Source organism: Trachypithecus francoisi, unplaced genomic scaffold, assembly GCF_009764315.1.
Source record: "Trachypithecus francoisi isolate TF-2019V2 unplaced genomic scaffold, Tfra_2.0 Lachesis_group4, whole genome shotgun sequence".
Classification (NCBI taxonomy): Eukaryota; Metazoa; Chordata; class Mammalia; order Primates; family Cercopithecidae; genus Trachypithecus; species Trachypithecus francoisi.
This window is the reverse complement of record NW_022681469.1, coordinates 114,386,678-114,405,521: the sequence shown is the minus strand read 5'-3', so window position 1 is coordinate 114,405,521 and position 18,844 is coordinate 114,386,678. Positions and strand designations below refer to the sequence as shown.

The following is an 18,844-nucleotide window of genomic DNA, read 5'->3' as shown; positions in this document are numbered from 1 at the left end:
TGCATCACCCTGGGGCATCAAGGGCTACAGGGTGAGGTGTCCCAGCACTGTCTGGAGAGACCTCAGGCAGCACTAATGCCCACGCTGCAGGAAGTGTGGCCCTCCGGCTGAGGCGGCTTCTCTAGCAGGAGGCTTAGTGGGATGGGAGTGATGGGGAAAAGTGAGGGGCCATGGCGACCCCTCCTTTTTCCCCTTCATCAGAGCCTCATTGGGGGTGGGATGCTGTGTTCCAGAAATGGGGGCCACCTGACATCTGAGCTGAGGTGGAGAACCTGCCTGGTGGCTCCACAGGTCAGACTCCCAGACTTGACCAGCTGCTTGCACAAAGGCCTTCTGGGCAGCTGCATTTCCCTTTGTGAGATTGACATTTGTTGAAAGGGACAAGAAAGCTAGGCCGTGATTGTATCCAGTGTAAGAGGCTTGGCATGAGAACCTTAAGTAATGAGGCATGGCTTAAAAAACAAGCTTTAATCCATTTCATAAAAATTATTCTTGCAATTGAACGTGGCCAGGCCCACATGCCCAGCAGGAGACAGGAGACAGTTTCACATTTTCCAGGCTCAGGACAAGGCAGTCTCCTCCACATGCCACAGGCATCTGAGTGAGTGTAGACGCCTGTTGGGCAGGAGGTAGGCACAGATGATCTGAAGGGGCCATCTATTTAAAGGTCTGCAGCTCCAGCTCAACGGACACCTTAAACTCTGTCAGGAGCATACCCCAAGAGAAAATTAAGCCCAGAGGAGAGAACCTCAGGCCTGAGAGCCCTGCACCTCTCCTCAACCGCTGCCACCTGGGACCAGGGCCAGTCTGAGGCAATGGGGGCACCTGAATCTGCCCTGAAGGGCTCCCTCATTCAAATCACATAGAGAGGCACAGCTTTAGGATTCAGCAGGGCAGGGAGGGAGGAAGCAGGCGTGAGCCGGCCACAGCTTTGAATGACCTACCAGCCCCTGCGGTCACCAAGAACTGGTGTTTAATGAGGGGAAAACCATCGCCACACAGAACTGCCTAGCCAAGCCCCTGCCCAGCAGCTTCCTCCCTCCCTGGATGAGGGGACTCGTGCCGGGAGTCCCAGAAAGGAGGCATCGATGCCCAGCCAAATGGGATGTCAACTGCAGGGACCTAGCAGGACACTTGTCCCTTTTTCAAAAAATATTACGGCAGAATAATAGAAAACTAACAGGCGTGGCCCCTCAGAGCGATGAAACCCACGTGCCTGCGGGCCAGCTCGAGCCACAGTCGCGCCAGTAAGCGCATGAAACAGTTAAATGCACACTCCCAACAGCGGGGCCCCCGGGCTGCTCGGAGCTGGCTCCAGCTGCTGTCACTGTCCACTGAGAAAAGCCAAGTGCCCTTTGGTGCATCTGTTGGCGTAGTGTCCTTTCTCGCCACACTGGGAAGAGCAGGAAGTGGGGGGAAGAGGAGAGATAGACAATAATACTGTTCAAATGCAGTTTTCAACTAAGGCAGTGCCCACCAAATCCCCAGTCATCCACCAAGTCCCCACTCAGAACAGGTCTCTGAAATTCTCAGTGGTACAGTTTTTTTCAAATTGGAGGGTGAGGGAGCTCAGGATGGAAAGTGCAGTGGTGCAGAAACTAGCCAGCAAGTCACAGGTGCGAGGGAGAACAGGCTGCCAGAAGGCGACTTGCTAGCACCCTGCAGGAGGCTCTTTCAGGCCCACACCTCTCCCACATGGACACCGGGCCTGCCCAGGGAGGGACTCCCAAGTGGGTAGCAGGACAAAGAGAAGTCCGTGGCACCTGAGCTCTGCCACCCCGTCTGGGGACCAAGCCCCTCTGCACCACAGGCCAGTCACTTACCTCTGAGCCAAGGTCTGGGGTTCCCTGGCAGGAGATGGGAGGGAACAGCATGAGAAGTGCCCCAGCCTCCCCTCCCTTTGGGAACCAGTGCTGGGGACAGAAGTTGGGCTGTACCCAACGTTTTCCCTCGTGGTTATGACACACCTGTCTAAGCTACCTTGGGGACAGGTTTTGATCGCAGGATAAGAGAGATGGGATGATGCTTGGACTTGGGTAAGGGAAGCCTTCAGAGCCACATGACAAATCCAGCCCTGACCCTGCTTCATCCCAGTCCTGATTATCCAGGCCCTTCCGTAGTTTCTCTTTACTCTGTGACTCCTTAAACGGCAGCCTCAAGCACTGAACAAAAGGGTCAGGAGGCAGCTGGGGGCACTGACTGTGTGCTGACACCCACCCCCCAGTCCCTGCTGCCCCGAGGGGCTCTGCCCAGTCAGCACCCAACACTCTTGCCAGCTCTGTTCCCTGGCTGTACAGTCCCTGTTTTCTTTCTTCCATGTTGGCCAGGGTGATCTCGAACTCCTGACCTTGTGATCTGCCCCTGCGCCCCCCCCCCCCCCCCGCCCAGCCTCCCAAAGTGCTAGGATTACAGAGCGGCAAGATAACAGCTAAGTCTGCTCTACACACAGTCCCACTTGCGTGCTGTCTTTTTTTTTTTGGAGACGAGTCTCACTCTGTCGCCCAGGCTGGAGTGCAGTGGTGCAGTCATAACTCACTGAAGGCTTGACCTCCTGGGCTCAAGCAATCCTCCCACCTCAGCCTCCCCAGTAGCTAGGACTACAGGCATGCGCCACCACACCCAGCCTGTTTTGTGATTTCTAATCTGGACTCGTTCTTCAGAACTCCAGACGTAGGAATTGTGTGTGCCTTGGGTTGAGAACATACTCTTCCAAGAAAATTGGGGGTTGCTCCTGCCAGGTGCCAGGGGCATACCAATCCTGGGGCAATTTTGGATTAGATAACTCAGTTTGTAACTTTCCAGCTTTAACCAAGGACATGAATACAGGCCCAGACTCATCAACAACATCAAACTATGAAGAGATTTCCCTCTTCTTTCCCCACCTCCCACAGAGCCAGGAGTGAACAGGACAGTTTTCAAGGAGGTTTCTTTAAGCTCACCCTTCCCCTGAGTCCATTTTATGTACCGGGGGAGGGGATGGGGATGGGGGTGCTGTAACCCAGCGTCCTGTTTCCTCGGGTGTGCCCTGCAGAATCCGAGGATGCCACCAGGACAGCCAGCGGCTCCAAGGGTTCACCCTTCCCTGGATCAGTGTTTCCATTTTGTTCCCGTCCTCTTGGGGGCTTCCCTCACCTGCCTGCAGGCCCCATCCATTCACTGGGCAGGTGTTCTCACCATCCTTTACCGTGCCTCAGTGTGGTGTGGTAGGAAATAGGACAGTCTCTAGCCCACCATAGTGGATGGGTAACTAGACTGTAACTTTATGCTTACAGTCAGCAAAAACGAATGTTTTCACTTTTTTCATTTCACCAAACATATGGAGCATGAGGGAATGGCCACTGACAGTAAGGGAAGACCCCACCCCATCCCCCAGCCCAGGGACTCACCTTGTAACAGGTGACCTGCTCCAGTGGCCGGGGTCCCCGGTTGCCCGCGCTGCTGTTTTGACTCTGCATGACCCCGATGACCTGTGGGGTTCTCTGCTGATTGGGAGAAGAGTTCTGACTCGTTAACTGGATCAAGGAGGACGACCTTTGTAATGGCGGATTGTTACTTTGCTGGAAAGAGTTACACAACACGGTTTTACTGTGGAAAACACGTGCACGCAGACTACCGATGGGGACAGGAAAAAAGAGGGCGGGACTCGTCCCGCAAACAGCAGGAAGAAGGGCTTCCACGACGGCCCAGCTCAGGACAGTGGGCAACAGAGAAACATCTGGTGATGATGGCAGGAGCCACTGCCCGAAAAACACCATGCAGACACACAAAAACGAAAAATAAAATAGAAAACAAAACATCAAGGAGACAAGAGGAGGTCTCTGGGGCAGTGGGGCGAGGGCATGTTCAGGCCTTACTTTGGTTTCTGAGGTTCTGGCTTCAGGTCAGGATGAACGCTTGGTTCAGCCAGATGTTTAGCAGCCTACACGGCGAGCAAGTCACAGAAAAACAGTTGGAGCCTGACACACTGAGCTGCGTTCTCGGGCTGAGAGGACCCTCCTCTAGGGAGCCCCGCCAGGAGGAGGGCCAGGGCTCCTGGGGTAGGGATTCCACAGCAGGGCCTCCTCCCGACCCGTGGGCTCCTGGCTCTGGCCCATAAGTGCAGAACCCGAGCTAGAAAACCCCCAGGTTGGCACGGCTGCACCTACACCTGGAATTCCCGGCTTTCCCCATCAAGAGTTCAATATGACTGGCCTCCACGCAGCTGCATCCACTGCATCCTCTCCTGGCTGTTCAGCCTCTAGCACTTAGCGGGGCTGGTGGGGCTTTGGCAGCCAGTCCAGAGCCCAGCAGGGTAGGAGGTGAGGCTTTGGGCTCGGGTGGGTGGGCTTGGTGGGCCTGTTGGGAACCCTGCCTGATGCCCGCCCTGCCTTGATGCCAGCCCTTCCTCTTGGCTCAACCCCCGACTCCCATAACCAAACTCAGGGTGCCCTTGGCGTTGAGGGGCTGCTGCAGATCCCCACGTGTCTATGGCATTTCCCTCCCTCCTTGGGCTGGAGGGATTGGACCAGCTGCTTGGCTGCGGGGCCCCTTATCTAGAAAACTGGAGCCAGCTGGGCCTGTTCTCACCCCTCCTCCCAGCCTCCACTCCACAGGAGCAGGGGCGGTGCTGGCCAGAGTGGTCAGTTCTGCTGCCACACCTGCTCCTGCCCAGTGGCGTCGCCGCAGGCAAGTCCCCCCCGCTCTGGGAGTCTCAGTTCCCCTATCTGCAAAACGAAGGGTCTGGCCTAGGAGCAAGAGCAGCAGCCATGGTGCCCAGGCCGGCTCCATGCCAGCTCCGGGGGCGCAGACATGGTGCCCAGGCCGGCTCCTGGGGCAGATGCTGCTGCGCCAGGCAGCCCCATGTCACAATGGGTGGCTGGTTGCACGGCACCTCAACTTTGCTACTGCGCTTGGCCTTGCTGAGGTTCCAGGGCGAGAGGCCCTGCATCTCTCGAAGGAGATACATATGGCTCTGCCCCTGACTTTTCTACGGGAACTTGGGAGACGCCCCTTCTCTCCCAAGTTCTCCAGTGGGGTCTAAGGCAGACTGCACCCCCGGGGGACACTGAGGTTCTCGCTGGAGAAAAGACACTTCCTTCCTACCGAGGAGGGCCAGGCACGGTACCTTTGCTGGAGGCTGAGTCTGCTGCGGCAGTGGGGGCTGCTCGGTGGTTCCCATGGGCAGTTCAAATCGAGGGCTGGTCACCAGCAGCCAGAGGGGAGGAGAACAAGAGAAGGAGTCGGGGACGGGGGATGAGAAGAGAGAAGCCAGGCCATGCTCTTAAATTCCAGCACGATGAAAATCACACTCAGCTGCCCCAGCACAAAGTGACTTGACACAAGCTGCATGGATGGGGTGGGGCTGGCACTCAGCTCTGTTCCTGGGAGGCCACGGGAGTGGTGGGGAGAACACAACTGACTTGCCTGGGCTCAGGCCCAGCCTTGCCTACACTGAACTGGGAGACTCACGGCCAGTGCTGCTTGGAAATGACAAAGGCTGCACTGGTACGCGCCTGCTGCGCCCCAGGAGCTGTACACAGGGAACCCCCCTCCCCACAGGGTCTTACTCTGGCATCAGCCCCTTCTCCCATCACTTGGTGACGGTCTGCCCCTGGGCCACCTGCAGGTGCCTGCACTCTTATTCAGGGAGTGAGACCCAGTGGCAGCACCGGACACTTCCCTGCAGTGAGAAGCAGGGACCAGGGTCCCCACAGACCTGGAGACTTATCCCGCTGCAGGTTCAGCAGTGTGGGTGAGGCAGCCGGGAGGAGGGGACGCTTGTCTGCAGCCCCAGTGCCACCCCAGGCAGAAGCCCGGGTCCACAAACAAAGTGACAGATGGGCACTGGGCTCCAAGGACAAGACAATGGAGCCAGAAGAGAGGTGCTAACCCCATGGAGCAAGAATTAAAACCCATCTTCAAAGGCTCACAGACTTGCTATCTATCTATCTATCTATCTATCTATCTATCTATCTAATCTATCTATTTAGAGATGGAGTCTCGCTCTGTCGCCCAGGCTGGAATGCAGTGGCACGATGTTGGCTCACTGCAACCTCCACCTCCCGGGTTCAAGTGATTCTTCTGCCTCAGCCTCCCGAGTAGCTGGGATTACTGGCACACACCACTACGCCTGGCTAATTTTTGTATTTTTAGTAGGGACAGGGTTTCACCATATTGGCCAGGCTGGTCTTGAACTCCTGACCTTGTGATCTGTCCACCTCAGCCTCCCAAAGTGCTGGGATTACAGGTGTGAGCCACCACACCCGGCCCAGACTTGCCTTTGACCATGTGCCCCTGGCCAGGGACCGAGCCCTGTGCCCCTGTGTGTGCTGCGTGAAATGGGTGTGTTCTCTCCTACCCTCACTGTTAGATGACTACTTACTCTATGTGAAACCCCAAGCTCAGGGTTTTCTGAGCCTCCAAATAGGAGACTGAAATTCTAGTTTCCTTCCTTTAGGGTGCAGGTTCTTAACTGGAAGTCCCCAAATTCCCTAAATGATATGTAAGGCTACATGTGTGTCTGTTTCCCACAGCTTCCACTAGATTACCAGATGGCCCATGACCCAAGAAATGGGTCTAGGCAGCGCCACCTCTGGGCTCAAGAAGCACTGGTGGCCATAAGCAGGGATTACTTCCCTATCTCCTGCCCCCACCCTTGGCTCTGGTACTGACATCACACAGTGACCAAAGCCCAGGTGGCCCAGGGAAGATACAGAGGGCAGCACGGCCTGGGCTGGGAGCTGGGGTAGAGGGTAGAGGGCAGAGCGGCTGGCTACTCACTGCATGAATTTACACGAGGGCCCCTCTGGGCAGAATCCCACGAGGTAATTCACACAGATGACTCTCCGTGTGTGCCGGTGCCTGCAGAGGGGACCTGCAGAGCCAAGTATCTGGTCACTTAGACGTCCCCTCTACCAGTTAGAGAGCTGGAGCATGGCTTCAAATGCTGGCTGTCCCCCATTCATGGGAGACGGGGCAGGGACCTCACCTCCCAACACTGGCCTCCTTATCAAAAATGCAGGTGGACCACCACCCACCCAGCATTCTTGGGAGAGTCAAGGGAGATGAGGGGTGTGAGAAAGCCGCTAGCTGCAGAATGTCAGGTTTTGCTGGGACAGGTAGAGCAAGATGTCCCAGGTAGACCAGATGGCAGCCTCCAGGGTCATGTGGGCAGAGAAGGGAGGACTTGGCTTCTTGCCAGGGGCCCAGCTCACCCTGGCACCTACCGTGCTTGCAGAAGCCACGGTCATACCAAGGGCAGTCCTTGATCTTGGACTCGGGGTCGATGTGCAGGAAGGGACACTCCTTGTTGCTGCACTCTCCTGCAGGAAAACTCAGACATGAGGCCACTAGGAAGGCCGGGCCAGGCCCACCTTGGCTTCATCCAAGAAAAAGAAGTTCTGGTGTCCAGTTTTGGCCTGATGAGCCCTGAGAGCCAGGGAAGAGTGTCTCTGAGCCCCAGCTTCCTGTGCAGTGGGGCTGTGACGGAAAAGCACCCACGGAGACCAGGAAGTTCCACTCTGATTGGCTCGTCATGTCTAAGAGCTGGGACAAGGGTAGGGAGAAGCACTTGTGGACCTGGCCCTCTCTGAAGCAGCGGGCCCCAGGGACCACCAGCACTGAGAACTGCCTTCCTGGGTAGTTGCCTGCTTCCTGGCTCACCTTCTCCAATCCACGTTAACAACTGTGCTCAAAATCCAGAGGAAATGCAAACTCCTTCCCCAGGCTCCCCCACAGGCTCCGCCTCTGTCATCCCCCCAGTCACATGTGTCCCCCTGCACCAGGACCAGCCCCTTCTCAGTCTTCCGCTCCCAGCTCAGGAATCCCCTCATCCTTGACCACTCTGCCTCAAGGTTCTGGTCATGGTTTCCTTCCTTCAGAGCACTTGTCACAAGTAGTTTCTTCTCTGCTCGTCTCATGGCTTATCGGCTACATCTTTCCCTGGACCACAAGAATGAAGAATTCACAGGGCAAGGACCTCTTCACCATTGTCCCTCCAGTGCCTAGAAAGGGGGCCCTCAACCCACTATCTGTGGTGCAGGTGACAGAAGCTGCAGACAGTGTGTCCTGCACCAGGTCTGTCGGCAAAGAAGGAGCGACCCCCAGGCCACTTGGATAGCGGTGCCTTGAGAGCTTGCCCAGGAGAGCCAGCTGCTGCCTCTGGGGACAGATGGGAGGCCACTGCCCCATCCCAGTGCTGCTATGGGCAAGGCGCCGGGGAGAACATGTTACATTGCACAATGACAGAGGACAGCACTTGGGGAGCTGGGAAGCTTGGGTTCTATTTCTTCTCAGCTTATGCCACCTCCACAAAACAAGCCACAGCTTTCATTAATAAGCCAGCAGGCCACGCCTATTGGGATGCTGAAATAATTAATGTCTCCTCCAACAGCAGTGCTTTGAAAGCATGAAGCATACCTTGCACCCCTTGGCTCCCTGCAGGATTCCAGCCTTCTGCCGCGCTCCCTGCCCAGGACTAGAGCCAGCCTCATGCTGACCCACAGAGCTGCTGCTTGGGAAACCTCGAAGTGCAGACCTGAGCAGGGACCCTGGGGACTCATTCCAGCAGGGAGCACAACATCTCTGCCAGACTCTGTGCCAGCCCCACCGACTCCACCCGGTCTCCCGCTTCTCCACGCAGGCCACTCAGGACAGCTGAGGCCACGCATTCTCTAAGCAGGGTTCAAGGCAAGCTTGTTGCTACCAGAAGACACATCTGAGGCTGCTATTTTGAAGGACTGTTAAGGATGGCTGAAATGTCACCAGGATCATGGCTCCCAGAGAGAAGGAACCAGCACCAGCCTGAGAGGCAGTTCCCACACTGTAGGGAGAAGTGGGTTTCAGGGAGAAGGTGGATGTGGACAGAAACCAACCACGGACATAATGCAGCCAGCTGCAAAACTCGCTGCTTCCAGGTTACCCTCATTAGCCTCAAATCCCAGAGTGACTGAAAGAGCTCCAAACACTGAAGCACTCCAAAAGAATGCAAGGGGTCTGGCGCAGTGGCTCAAGCCTGTAATCCCAGCACTTTGGGAGGCTGAGGCAGGCAGATCATTCGAGCTCAGGCGTTCAAGGCCAGTATGCGAAACATAGCGAGACCCTGTGTCTTTAAAAAAAAAAAAAGAGAGAGAGATGAGCAGAAAATAGCTATGCTGTCTCCTAAAAGCTGGCTGAGGCTGGCAGGCTCTGCCCGAGTTTCTCCTCTGAGAATGGAAACATGGGAAAAGCAGGCAGAGAGAGTGTGGGCACTGAGCAGCCAGCAGACCCCTCTGCACCCTCGTTCTCAGCAGAGCCTCCAGAGCTCCAGGCGCCTTACCGAACTTGGAGTAGAAGTAGCACTCGGGCATCTTGGTCATGTCATACTCATGCAGGAACTCGCACTGGTCCCCTTTCTTGCATAGGCCACGCAGCCAGTGTTTGCACACAACTGTCTTCTCACCGCTGATGTGGCGAAATGGACACATGCCCCCTGCCGGGAAGATAGGGACAGGGTGTCAGCAGAGAGGCCACCCTGAGCCCAGGGGACAGGGCCTGGAGAAGCTGAGGCATCTTCACCTCCTAACTCCTGGAGCCACCTGAAGGCATCACATCCTGGAAGGGGGCAGAGGTCCGCCTCACAGAAGGCAACATGATTTGAGGCAGTACGCTGACAGACACTTCACATTTTAATAGTTACTCATGGCTGGGCGCGGTGGCTCACGCCTGTAATCCCAGCACTTTGAAAGGCCAAGGCGGGCGGATCACGAGATCAGGAGATTGAGACCATCCTGGCTGACACGGTGAAACCCCGTCTCCACTAAAAATACAAAAAATTAGCTGGGCGCCTATAGTCCCAGCTACTTGGGAGGCTGAGGCAGGAGAATGGCATGAACCCAGGAGGCGGAGCTTGCAGTGAACCGAGATCCCACCACTACACTCCAGCCTGGGCAACAGAGCAAGACTCCTTCTCAAAAAAAAGTTACTCATCATCTCACAGATATTACTGTAAGATGGAGCCATAAAAAGGAGGGAGATGCTGGGAGGCTGAGGTGGGTGGATCACGAGGTCAGGAGTTCGAGACCAGCCTGACCGACATGATGAAACCCCATCTCTACTAAAAACACACACAAAATTAGCTGGGCGTAGTGGTGGGGGTGCCTGTAATCTTAGCTACTTGGGAGGCTGAGGCTGGAGAATCGCTTGAACCCAGGAGGCAGAGGTTGTAGTGACCGGAGATCACGCCACTGCACTCCAGCCTGGGTGACAAGAACAAAACTCTGTCCCCCCCAAAAAAAAGAAAGAAAGAAAAAAAAAGAAAGATGAACTTAGCCAGGTGTAGTAGCTCACACCTATGATCCTAGCACTTTGGGAGGCCAAGACAGGAAAATCACTTGAGCCCAGAAGTGCAAGATCAGCCTGAGACCTTGTCTTCACTAAATAAATAAAAAAGTAAATAAGTAAGCAAGCAAGCAAGCAAGCAAGCTGCGAGGCCAGACACAGCGGCTCACACCTGTAATCGCAGCACTCTGGGAGGCCAAGGTGGTGGATCATCTGAGGTCAGGAGTTCGAGACCAATCTGGCCAAAACATAATGAAACTCTGTCTATACTAAAAATACAAAAAATTAGCTGGGTTTGGTGGTGTGCACCTGTAATCCCAGCTACTTGGGAGGCTGAGGCAGGAGAATTGCTCGAAACCAGGAAGCAGAAGTTGCAGTGAGCCAAGATCACACCACTGCACTCCAGCCTGGGCAACAAGAGCAAAACTCCGTCTGAAAAAAAAAAAATTAGTTGGGTATGGTGGTGCACACCTGTAGTCCCAGCTACTGGGGAGGCTGAGGTGGGAGGATCACTTGGGCCCAGGAGGCTGAGCTTGCAGTGAGCTATGACTGTGCCACTGCACTCCATCCTGGGTGACAGAGCAAGATGCTGCCTCTTAAAAAAAAAGACCAATTTCAGAATTGAGGAAATGTGATGTATACACATGGAGGGATGTGTGCCTTCTGGGACAGAGCCAGCCTGTGGGGATGTGTGGGACTTCTAACAGGTGGCCTGGCAAGACAACCATGGAGGGCTGACCAGAATGAGGCCGTTCTACACTTCTGCTGTCCAATATGGCAGCTGCTAGCCCCATGTGACTACTGACCACTTGAAATATGACTAGTGTGTCTGAGGATTTCAAGTTTTAAATGTGATTTGATTTTACTTAAATATGAACTGCCACATGTGACTAGTGGCTACTGTATTAGTCAACAGAGAGACAGTCAGAATGCCCTGTGTTAGGGATGGCTGTGCTAACAGAAGGTGGCTGGTCAGAAGGGCAGAATTAGGCCGGGCGCGGTGGCTCAAGCCTGTAATCCCAGCACTTTGGGAGGCCGAGATGGGCGGATCACGAGGTCAGGAGATCGAGACCATCCTGGCTAATATGGTGAAACCCCGTCTCTACTAAAAAATACAAAAAACTAGCCGGGCGAGGTGGCAGGCGCCTGTAGTCCCAGCTACTCGGGAGGCTGAGGCCAGAGAATGGCGTGAACCCGGGAGGCGGAGCCTGCAGTGAGCTGAGATCCGGCCACTGCACTCCAGCCTGGGCGACAAAGCGAGACTCCGTCTCAAAAAAAAAAAAAAAAAAGAAGGGCAGAATTACTGAGCAAAGACATGGGAGTGAGACCAGAGGCCCAATGGAGGTAATAATGACGTTCTGACTGGACATTGTGAAGTTGGCCTGGCTGATCTGCCAGAAACTCTACTACCTCAGTGGTAAATGACTATGTTATAGAAGCAAAACTCACCAAAACCATTCATTAAAACCAGCCCTTTACTCTGATTCTCTGCTCCCCTTTTTCAAGCTTCTCATTAATATTTAAGTCTCCTAAATAAATTTTCCTACAGGAGAAAAATGCCCAGACCATGGTAAGTTAAGGTTGTGCCTAGTGATACTTCTTTTTTTTTTTTTTTGAGATTGGAGTCTCGCTCTGTCGCCCAGGCTGGAGTGCAGTGGTGCGATCTCGGCTTACTGCAAGCTCCGCCTCCTGGGTTTACACCATTCTCCTGCCTTAGCCTCCCGAGTAGCTGGGACTACAGGCGCCTGCCACCTCGCCCGGCTAGTTTTTGGTATTTTTTTAGTAGAGACGGGGTTTCACCGTGTTCGCCAGGATGGTCTCGATCTCCTGACCTCGTGATCCGCCCGTCTCGGGCTCCCAAAGTGCTGGGATTACAGGCTTGAGCCACCGCGCCCGTCCTACTTCTTTTTTTTTGAGACGGGGTCTCCCTCTGCTACCCAGGCTGGAGTGCAGTGGTGTGATCTTGGCTCACTGCAACCTCTGCCTCCCGGGTTCAAGTGATTCTCCTGCCTCAGCCTCCTGAGTAGCTGGGATTATAGATGGGTGCCACCATGCCCAGTTAATTTTTGTATATTTAGTAGAGATGAGGTTTCACCATGTTGGCCAGGTTGGTCTCGAACTCCTGACCTCAGGTGATCCAGCCGCCTCGGCCTCCCAAAATGCTGGGATTACAGGTGTGAGCCACCGCACCTGGCCCCTAGTGATACTTCTGATGGATTCGCCTGGCCCACATACAATTATTAAAAGAGCACAGCCGAAGGGGTAACAAGATGGCAACCAAGATAGTGGTGCTCCATAAGCTGAAGCTTGCTGAACTAAAGTAAGAATGTCTTGCTCGTGGTTGGGAGACCAAGGGAATGAAGCAAGATCTTTTTTTTTTTTTGAGATGGAGTCTTGCTCTGTTGCCAGGCTGGAGTGCAATGGCATGATCTCGGCTCACTGCAACCTCTGACTCTCTGGTTTAAGGGATTCTCCCACCTCAGTAGTCTTGTGTAGTCTGTGTTGGGGGCTGGTTATCGAGAACAAGACCCCACAAGATGGGTTATCATGGGGTGTTTTGGATGGGAGGCCACAGAAAACCATGAGCCTGTAGAGACTGGAATGAGAAAGACCTGGGTTCAGACACTGGGCTCTGCCACTGATTAACTCTGTGACATTGAGAAAGTTCCTGAATGTCTCAATGCTGGGGGCTTCTTTCCATGTCACAGATCAGGTTGTGGCCACGGGGAATGCGAAGTGATAAGGCAGCCTTAGAGCCAGGTTCAGTCCTGCGTTTAGGTTTCAGGTGGAACACCCCATCAGGTTCCTAGCCTGTCCGAACCAGTTTTATCTACAGAGATCATGAGTCTGTAGAAAGCAATGTGAGCCAGAGACCTGGCGGCCTCCAATTCGGCTGGGGACAAGGAGGTGGAAGGGCGCCTCGGGAGGCACGTCAGGGAGCCCGGAGTTTCTTACCTTTGCCGCAGGCAGCTTTCAAAAAGAATTCACAGACAGCAGCACCCGACTCTAGAAAGGAGAGAAAAGGAGAGGAATCAAACAAAGAGGTGCAATTGCTACTGACGATGTCTGAAGGCAGTGGGAGGGAACCTTTCTGACCTCTTGACCCACCAAGGGTTCAGGGTTCAGGAAATAAAGTAGCAAAAATATGCAAAGCCCAACCAAGCAAGGAAGAAGCTGCTTATGTTAGTCATGCCCTACAAAATGAGACACAAACATTGAGAGCAGTCATTACCCAGTGCTTTGAGAGCCTCCTGTATATAAGATCCTTTCAAGGAGTTAAGAGCAGGTGGGGAAAGGAAGGCTGGAGTACAAGATCCCAGAAATAATTTTTTTTTTGAGATGGATTTTCACTCTTGTTGCCTGGGCTGGAGTATAATGGCGTGATCTCGGCTCACTGTAATTTCCGCCTCCCAGGTTCAAGCAATTCTCCTGCCTCAGCCTCCCAAGTAGCTGGGATTACAGGCGCCTGCCACCACGCCCAGCTAATTTTTGTATTTTCAGTAGAGATAGATGGGGTTTTGTTGGCCAGGCTGGTCTCAAACTCCTGACCTCAGGTGATACACCCACCTCGGCCTCCTAAAGTGCTGGGATTACAGGCATGAGCCACCGTGCCTGACCCACAGAAATAAATTAATGGCCCCCAGCTGACACCTTCCTCCAGGAAGGTGAATTCACGGACACCTTAACATGAGGCAGAGGGAAGGAATGATCTCACAGAAGTATAGACAATCAGGGCCTCTGAGAAGGGTCAGGCTTCAAGGAAAAGGCAGTGCCTCTGAGACACTAGTCCAAAGGAAAGCAAGTTAAGTGCAGACACAGAGGACTGCTTTTAATATGCAACATCCATATACAATTTTTTTTTCTAGTTTTTTGAGACAGAGTCTCACTCTGTTACCCAGGCTAGAGTGCGGTGGTGCGATCTCGGCTCACTGCAACCTCCGCCTCCCCAGTTCAAGAGATTCTCCTGCCTCACTTCCTGAGTAGCTGGGATTATAGGTGTGCACCGCCACGCCTAGCTAATTTTTTTGTATTTTTAGTAGAGAGGGGGTTTTGCCATGTTGGCCAGGCTGGTCTCAAACTACTGGCTTCAAGTGATCCGCTTACCTTGGCCTCCCAAAGTGCTGGGATTACAGACGTGAGCCACCACGCCTGGCCCACATACAATTATTACAGGCTGGTTTCGAACTCCTGACCTTGTGATTTGCCTGCCTTGGCTTCCCAAAGTGCTAGGATTACAGGCGTGAGCCACCGCAACCCACCCCACATACAGTTATTAAAAGAGCACACCCGGAGGGGGTAACAAGATGGTAACTGAGATGGTGGAGCTCCATAAGCTGAAGCTTGCTGAACTAAACAAGAATGTCTTGCTTGTGGTTTGGAGACCAAGGGAATAAGCAAGATCTTATCCACAGACTCCAGGCATTCCTTGAAGAACATGCTGAAGAGGAGGCAAATGAAGATGTACTGGGAAATGAAACAGAAGAAGAAGAAACAAACCCCCTGTCAAAGAGTAAGAACCCCCTGAAAAAACCTGTTGATGTGGCAGCAGAGAAGAAAGTGGTGAAAATTACATCTGAAATACCACAGGCTGCGAGAACGCAGAAGAGGGCCGAACGATTCAGTGTACGTGTGAGCTTGGAGAGTAAGAAAGCTACGTGGGCAGCTAGGTTTGGGATTTCTTCAGTTTCAACACAAGTCTGTCACCTGAGAACAAACCTATGGTTAACTTGGATACGTCCAAGGAAAGAGCTCAAAGATTTGGTTTGAATGTCTCTTCAATCTCCAGAAAGTCTGAAGATGACAAGAAACTGAAAAAGAGGAAGGAGCGATTTGGGATTGTCACAAGTTCAGCTGGAACTGGAACCACAGAGGATATAGAGGCAGAGAAGAGGAAAAGAGCAGAGCGCTTTGGGACTGCCTGATGAAAGGTTCTTGATACTTTTTGTTCTCCAGTGTTTTCCATTTCTCTCATTCTTTCTGGTCACATACATACCTAAATGCACAGTGATGTGCCTATGTCCTGCCTCGCCATGAGGAAGCATGTACCCCAGGTACACCTGTGAACTGCTGCAGCAGTCTAACTTATTGCTGTTTCAGCTTTAAGGTTGTTGTGCTTTTGTTTTTGATTATGTTGCTTGTTAACAAAAAAAAAAAGAAAAAAGAAAAAAAAAGCACAGCCTTTCATTCCCACAGTTAAGAGTGTGCTGGAATTCAGTGGGCTCCAGGGACCAGCTGTTCTGATGAGTCCAGGAATTCACCAGCCCCCAGTTGCCAGACTAAACTGACCTTGGCATCAGAAACAGTTTCCTCTACAAGTAACCATTTTAGAATTGCTGAAAAACCAATGACAGCATCTCTGAAGTCCACTTAACGTGCCTCCCCTTGCTAAATCACAAAAGATTCCTTGGCTTCTTGGAAGCAGGCGGATTTTGCTAGGACACAGCTGAGGTTATAGAACTTACGGCTGCTGTCACAGGGAGGTCACTCCATTTGCATTTCAAAAAGTCTGAAAGTGGCCAGGTGTGGCGACTCACGTCTGTAATCCTAGGCGGATGGATCACTTGACGTCAGGAGTTCAAAACCAGCCTGGCCAATATGGTGAAATCCCATCTCTACTAAAAATACAAAAATTAGCCAGGTGTGGTGGCACATGCCTGTAATCCCAGCTACTCAGGAGGCTGAGGCAGGAGAATCGCTTGAACCCAGAGGCAGAGGTTGCAGTGAGCCAAGATTGCATCACCATGCTCCAGCCTGGGCAACAGAGCAAGACTCTGTCTCAAAAAAAAAAAAAAAATTCTGAAAGTATCTCTGGTCTTTCTCTTCAGAGGTTAGAGTTGCTTCTGCTCAGAAATCCACAGTTCTGGGAAGTGAGTCTCATGTGGATGGGATGAGTATGCCTTATGGGCAAAGTGACAGTTCTTCCCAAACCTCAGAAGGGCATGAAGAGGAGGGATGGGTGAGGAAGGGCTGTGGCCTCACTGGGCTTTAACTGAACAGGATATGGACAAGCAGTGAGTGTGGGGGGTGCCTACAGACTCTGAAGCCCTGGCTGGGGCAGCACCATGGCCAGACGTGTCCCTGGCCTCAAGAACAGGTATGTGGGCCCCTCGCCACTGTACCTCCCCTCACAGGTTTGTGGATCTGTCAGGTGGCAGAAGGGTGGGAGGGAAAGATCTGCCCTGCGTGGGTGGTTCCATGGTCTCAAGCTAGTGCCATCAAGACAGGAAAAGGCCGACTGGGCACAGTGGCTCATGCCCGTAATCCCAGCACTTTGGGAGGCCGAGGCAGACGGATCATTTGAGGTCAGGAGTTCAAGACTAGCCTGGCCAACATGGTGAAACCTCATCTCTACTAAAAATACAAAATTAGTTGGGCATGGTGGTGGGAGGCTATAATCCCAGCTACTCAGGAGGCCGAGGCAGGAGAATTGCTTGAACCTGGGAGGTGGAGGTTGCAGTAAGCCAAGATCGCGCCACCGCACTCCAGCCTGGGCAACAACAGCGAAACTCCATCTCAAAAAAAAAAGAGACAGGAAAAGGCCACGTGTGCAGGGATGAAGTTATCACAGGACTCGAGGGGTAGGTAAGAGGGGGGGTGTGTGTGTGAATTTCAGCAGCTGCTTTTCAGGGGGTGTACAGTGGCGATGGTGTTTGTGGGTGTGTCAAATAGGGTGGTCTGATGATGTCTCCTTATAAGCACTATCTTGTTTTTCTTGATGACTTAACTTCCAACGAAACTATCTTATACAGAAGTATCACCATGTAAAGTTGTGGGACAGGCAGCAAAAAAAAAAGAAAAAAAATTATAGGCCAGGTGTGGTGGCTCATGCCTGTAATCTCAGTACTTCCGAAGGCCGAGGTGAAAGGATCGCTTGAGCCCAGGAGTTCAAGACCAACCCTGGGAAACATGGTGAAACAGTGTCTCTACCAAGAAACACACACACAAAAAAATTGCCAGGGGTGTTGGTGCACACCTGTGGTCCCAACTACTTGGGAAACTGAGGTGGGAGGACTGCCGGAGCCTGGGAAGTTGAGGCTGCATTGAGCCATCATTGCGTCACTGCACCCAGCCTGAGCAAAAGAGGAGCCCCTGTCTCAAAAGCAAACAAACAACAATAAAAAAACCACATAAAGGGACAGACTCAGAGGTCACATGTGCATGAGAAGGTGTGGCTGCCTGAGGGGAGAGAGGCTGCTGGGAGACTTGGGAGACCCCGCTGGTAGTGCCGGGCGACAGCACACAACACTGGAGAACTTGCCTGGCTCTGTTATGCACTGAGTGGTCGTCAGCAAGTCCCTTCCCCCGCTTGGGTCTCAGTTTCCCCATCTGTGGACTGAACTCAGTGACTTCCACAAGCCCACGAACTTTAAGGTTATAGCATTAGATTTCAAGTGTGTCCGGATAGGAAAGAAGACACAAAGAAAACTACTGGTTTCTTTTAAAGTACAAGATATCCCACTGAGTAGGGGGTGGGGAGCCAGGAGCCACCATGTGAAGGGGAGGAGTGAAGGGAGTTCAGGCCAAGGGTCCACACTAGCTGCTGTGTGTGATGAACAACTCAGAGTTGGGGTCCAGAAAAAAGTAGGGACAGGCCAAAAACTAAGGATGAGCTCCCAGGAGAGAGAGTCCTAGAAGGGAGTTTAAGAGTTTAGCTGGGCTCTCCTACAGAGAGGTGGTCCTTCCCTCAGCACGCCTCCTCCAACAGCCTAGTTTTGATGAAAGCAAAAAGAAGAGACGCTCAATGTAACGGGGTTGGGAAGTAGGGGGTGCGATATCCTCGTACTCTCCTGTAGCTGGGAGAGTGTTGAGGGAGAGTTCCAGTCCAGGATAACCCACCCTTATTCAAGAATTAAGCGAACGGACAAGGTCCTACCCGCCTACAGATTACCTTTAAACAGCCGCAGGGGGCCAAAGATCCGAGGCAGTGAACTCCTGAGTTCGAGTGAGGGGAAAAGGGGTCCCCAGACGGTGGAAATTGGGGCCTGGGAGTCAGGAGTCCTGGAACCAAGGGGGAGCGTCCCGGGATCCAGAAGAGGAGGTCTCAGGATGGAGTGAGAAGAGTCCCGGATCACAGATGAGGGAGTTCGGGAACTAAAGGGGAGGGTCCCAAGGACCTGGAGGAGGTGGGAGGGACTCTCAAGACATAGAGGGAGGAGTCCCGCGATCGAAGGGGAGGGGTCCCAGGATCCAGAGGAAGCCGGGGGAGGTCTCAGGACTGAGGCGAAGGAGTCCCGGGAACACAGAGGAGCGGGTCCCGGGTTCGAGTCGCTCTCGCCCTCCCGCCCGGGCCCCGCGCTCACTGTCCATGCCGGGGAAGGGCAGCGGCTGCGCCCCGAGCTGCTGCTCCACTGCGATCTCCAAGTCAAACTTGATGTGGTCTACGCTGGCGATTATTTCCTGCATGGCGGCGGCGGCGGCCCCACCGGCCCGGCTCCCCCTCGGTCTCCTGCAGCCCTCTCGCCTCTACCCGCCGCCGGGCCCGCCGCACACGCTCCTCCTGCGCCTCGCAGCCGCCGCCGCCGCCGCCGCCGCCCGAGGGATGCCGGGA

The 18,844-nt window shown here is 53.5% G+C and overlaps 1 protein-coding gene and 1 pseudogene across 7 annotated transcripts; one reads left to right on the top strand and one right to left on the bottom strand.

Moving 5' to 3' along the window:
* Positions 1-453: 453 nt before the first annotated feature.
* On the bottom strand, positions 454-18,838 carry CPSF4 (cleavage and polyadenylation specific factor 4). 7 transcript variants are annotated; one of them, XM_033191788.1, is made up of 8 exons: positions 18,597-18,838; positions 13,252-13,302; positions 9,296-9,448; positions 7,206-7,301; positions 6,760-6,853; positions 5,105-5,192; positions 3,387-3,557; positions 454-1,393 (listed from the first exon to the last, which is right to left on the bottom strand). In XM_033191788.1, exons 1-8 carry the CDS (start codon positions 18,697-18,699, stop codon positions 1,325-1,327), a joined length of 825 nt encoding a protein of 274 aa, XP_033047679.1. In that variant the 5' UTR covers positions 18,700-18,838; the 3' UTR covers positions 454-1,324. The 7 variants fall into 7 exon arrangements, with proteins under 7 accessions (XP_033047679.1, XP_033047681.1, XP_033047682.1 ...); XM_033191790.1 differs by having other exon boundaries at positions 3,387-3,482; XM_033191791.1 differs by having other exon boundaries at positions 3,387-3,479.
* LOC117072024 lies at positions 12,391-15,836 on the top strand (annotated as a pseudogene).
* Positions 18,839-18,844: the final 6 nt, after the last annotated feature.

Excerpts from the sequence above, each read along its gene's own strand:
- CPSF4 (XM_033191788.1), bottom strand. The coding sequence starts at position 18,699 with ATGCAGGAAATAATCGCCAGCGTAGACCACATCAAGTTTGACTTGGAG. Across the intron at positions 13,303-18,596 it reads GCCCTTCCCCGGCATGGACA|AGTCGGGTGCTGCTGTCTGT; the intron begins GTGAGCGCGGGG and ends TCTCCTTTCTAG. Across the intron at positions 9,449-13,251 it reads GAAAGCTGCCTGCGGCAAAG|GGGGCATGTGTCCATTTCGC; the intron begins GTAAGAAACTCC and ends TCTTCCCGGCAG.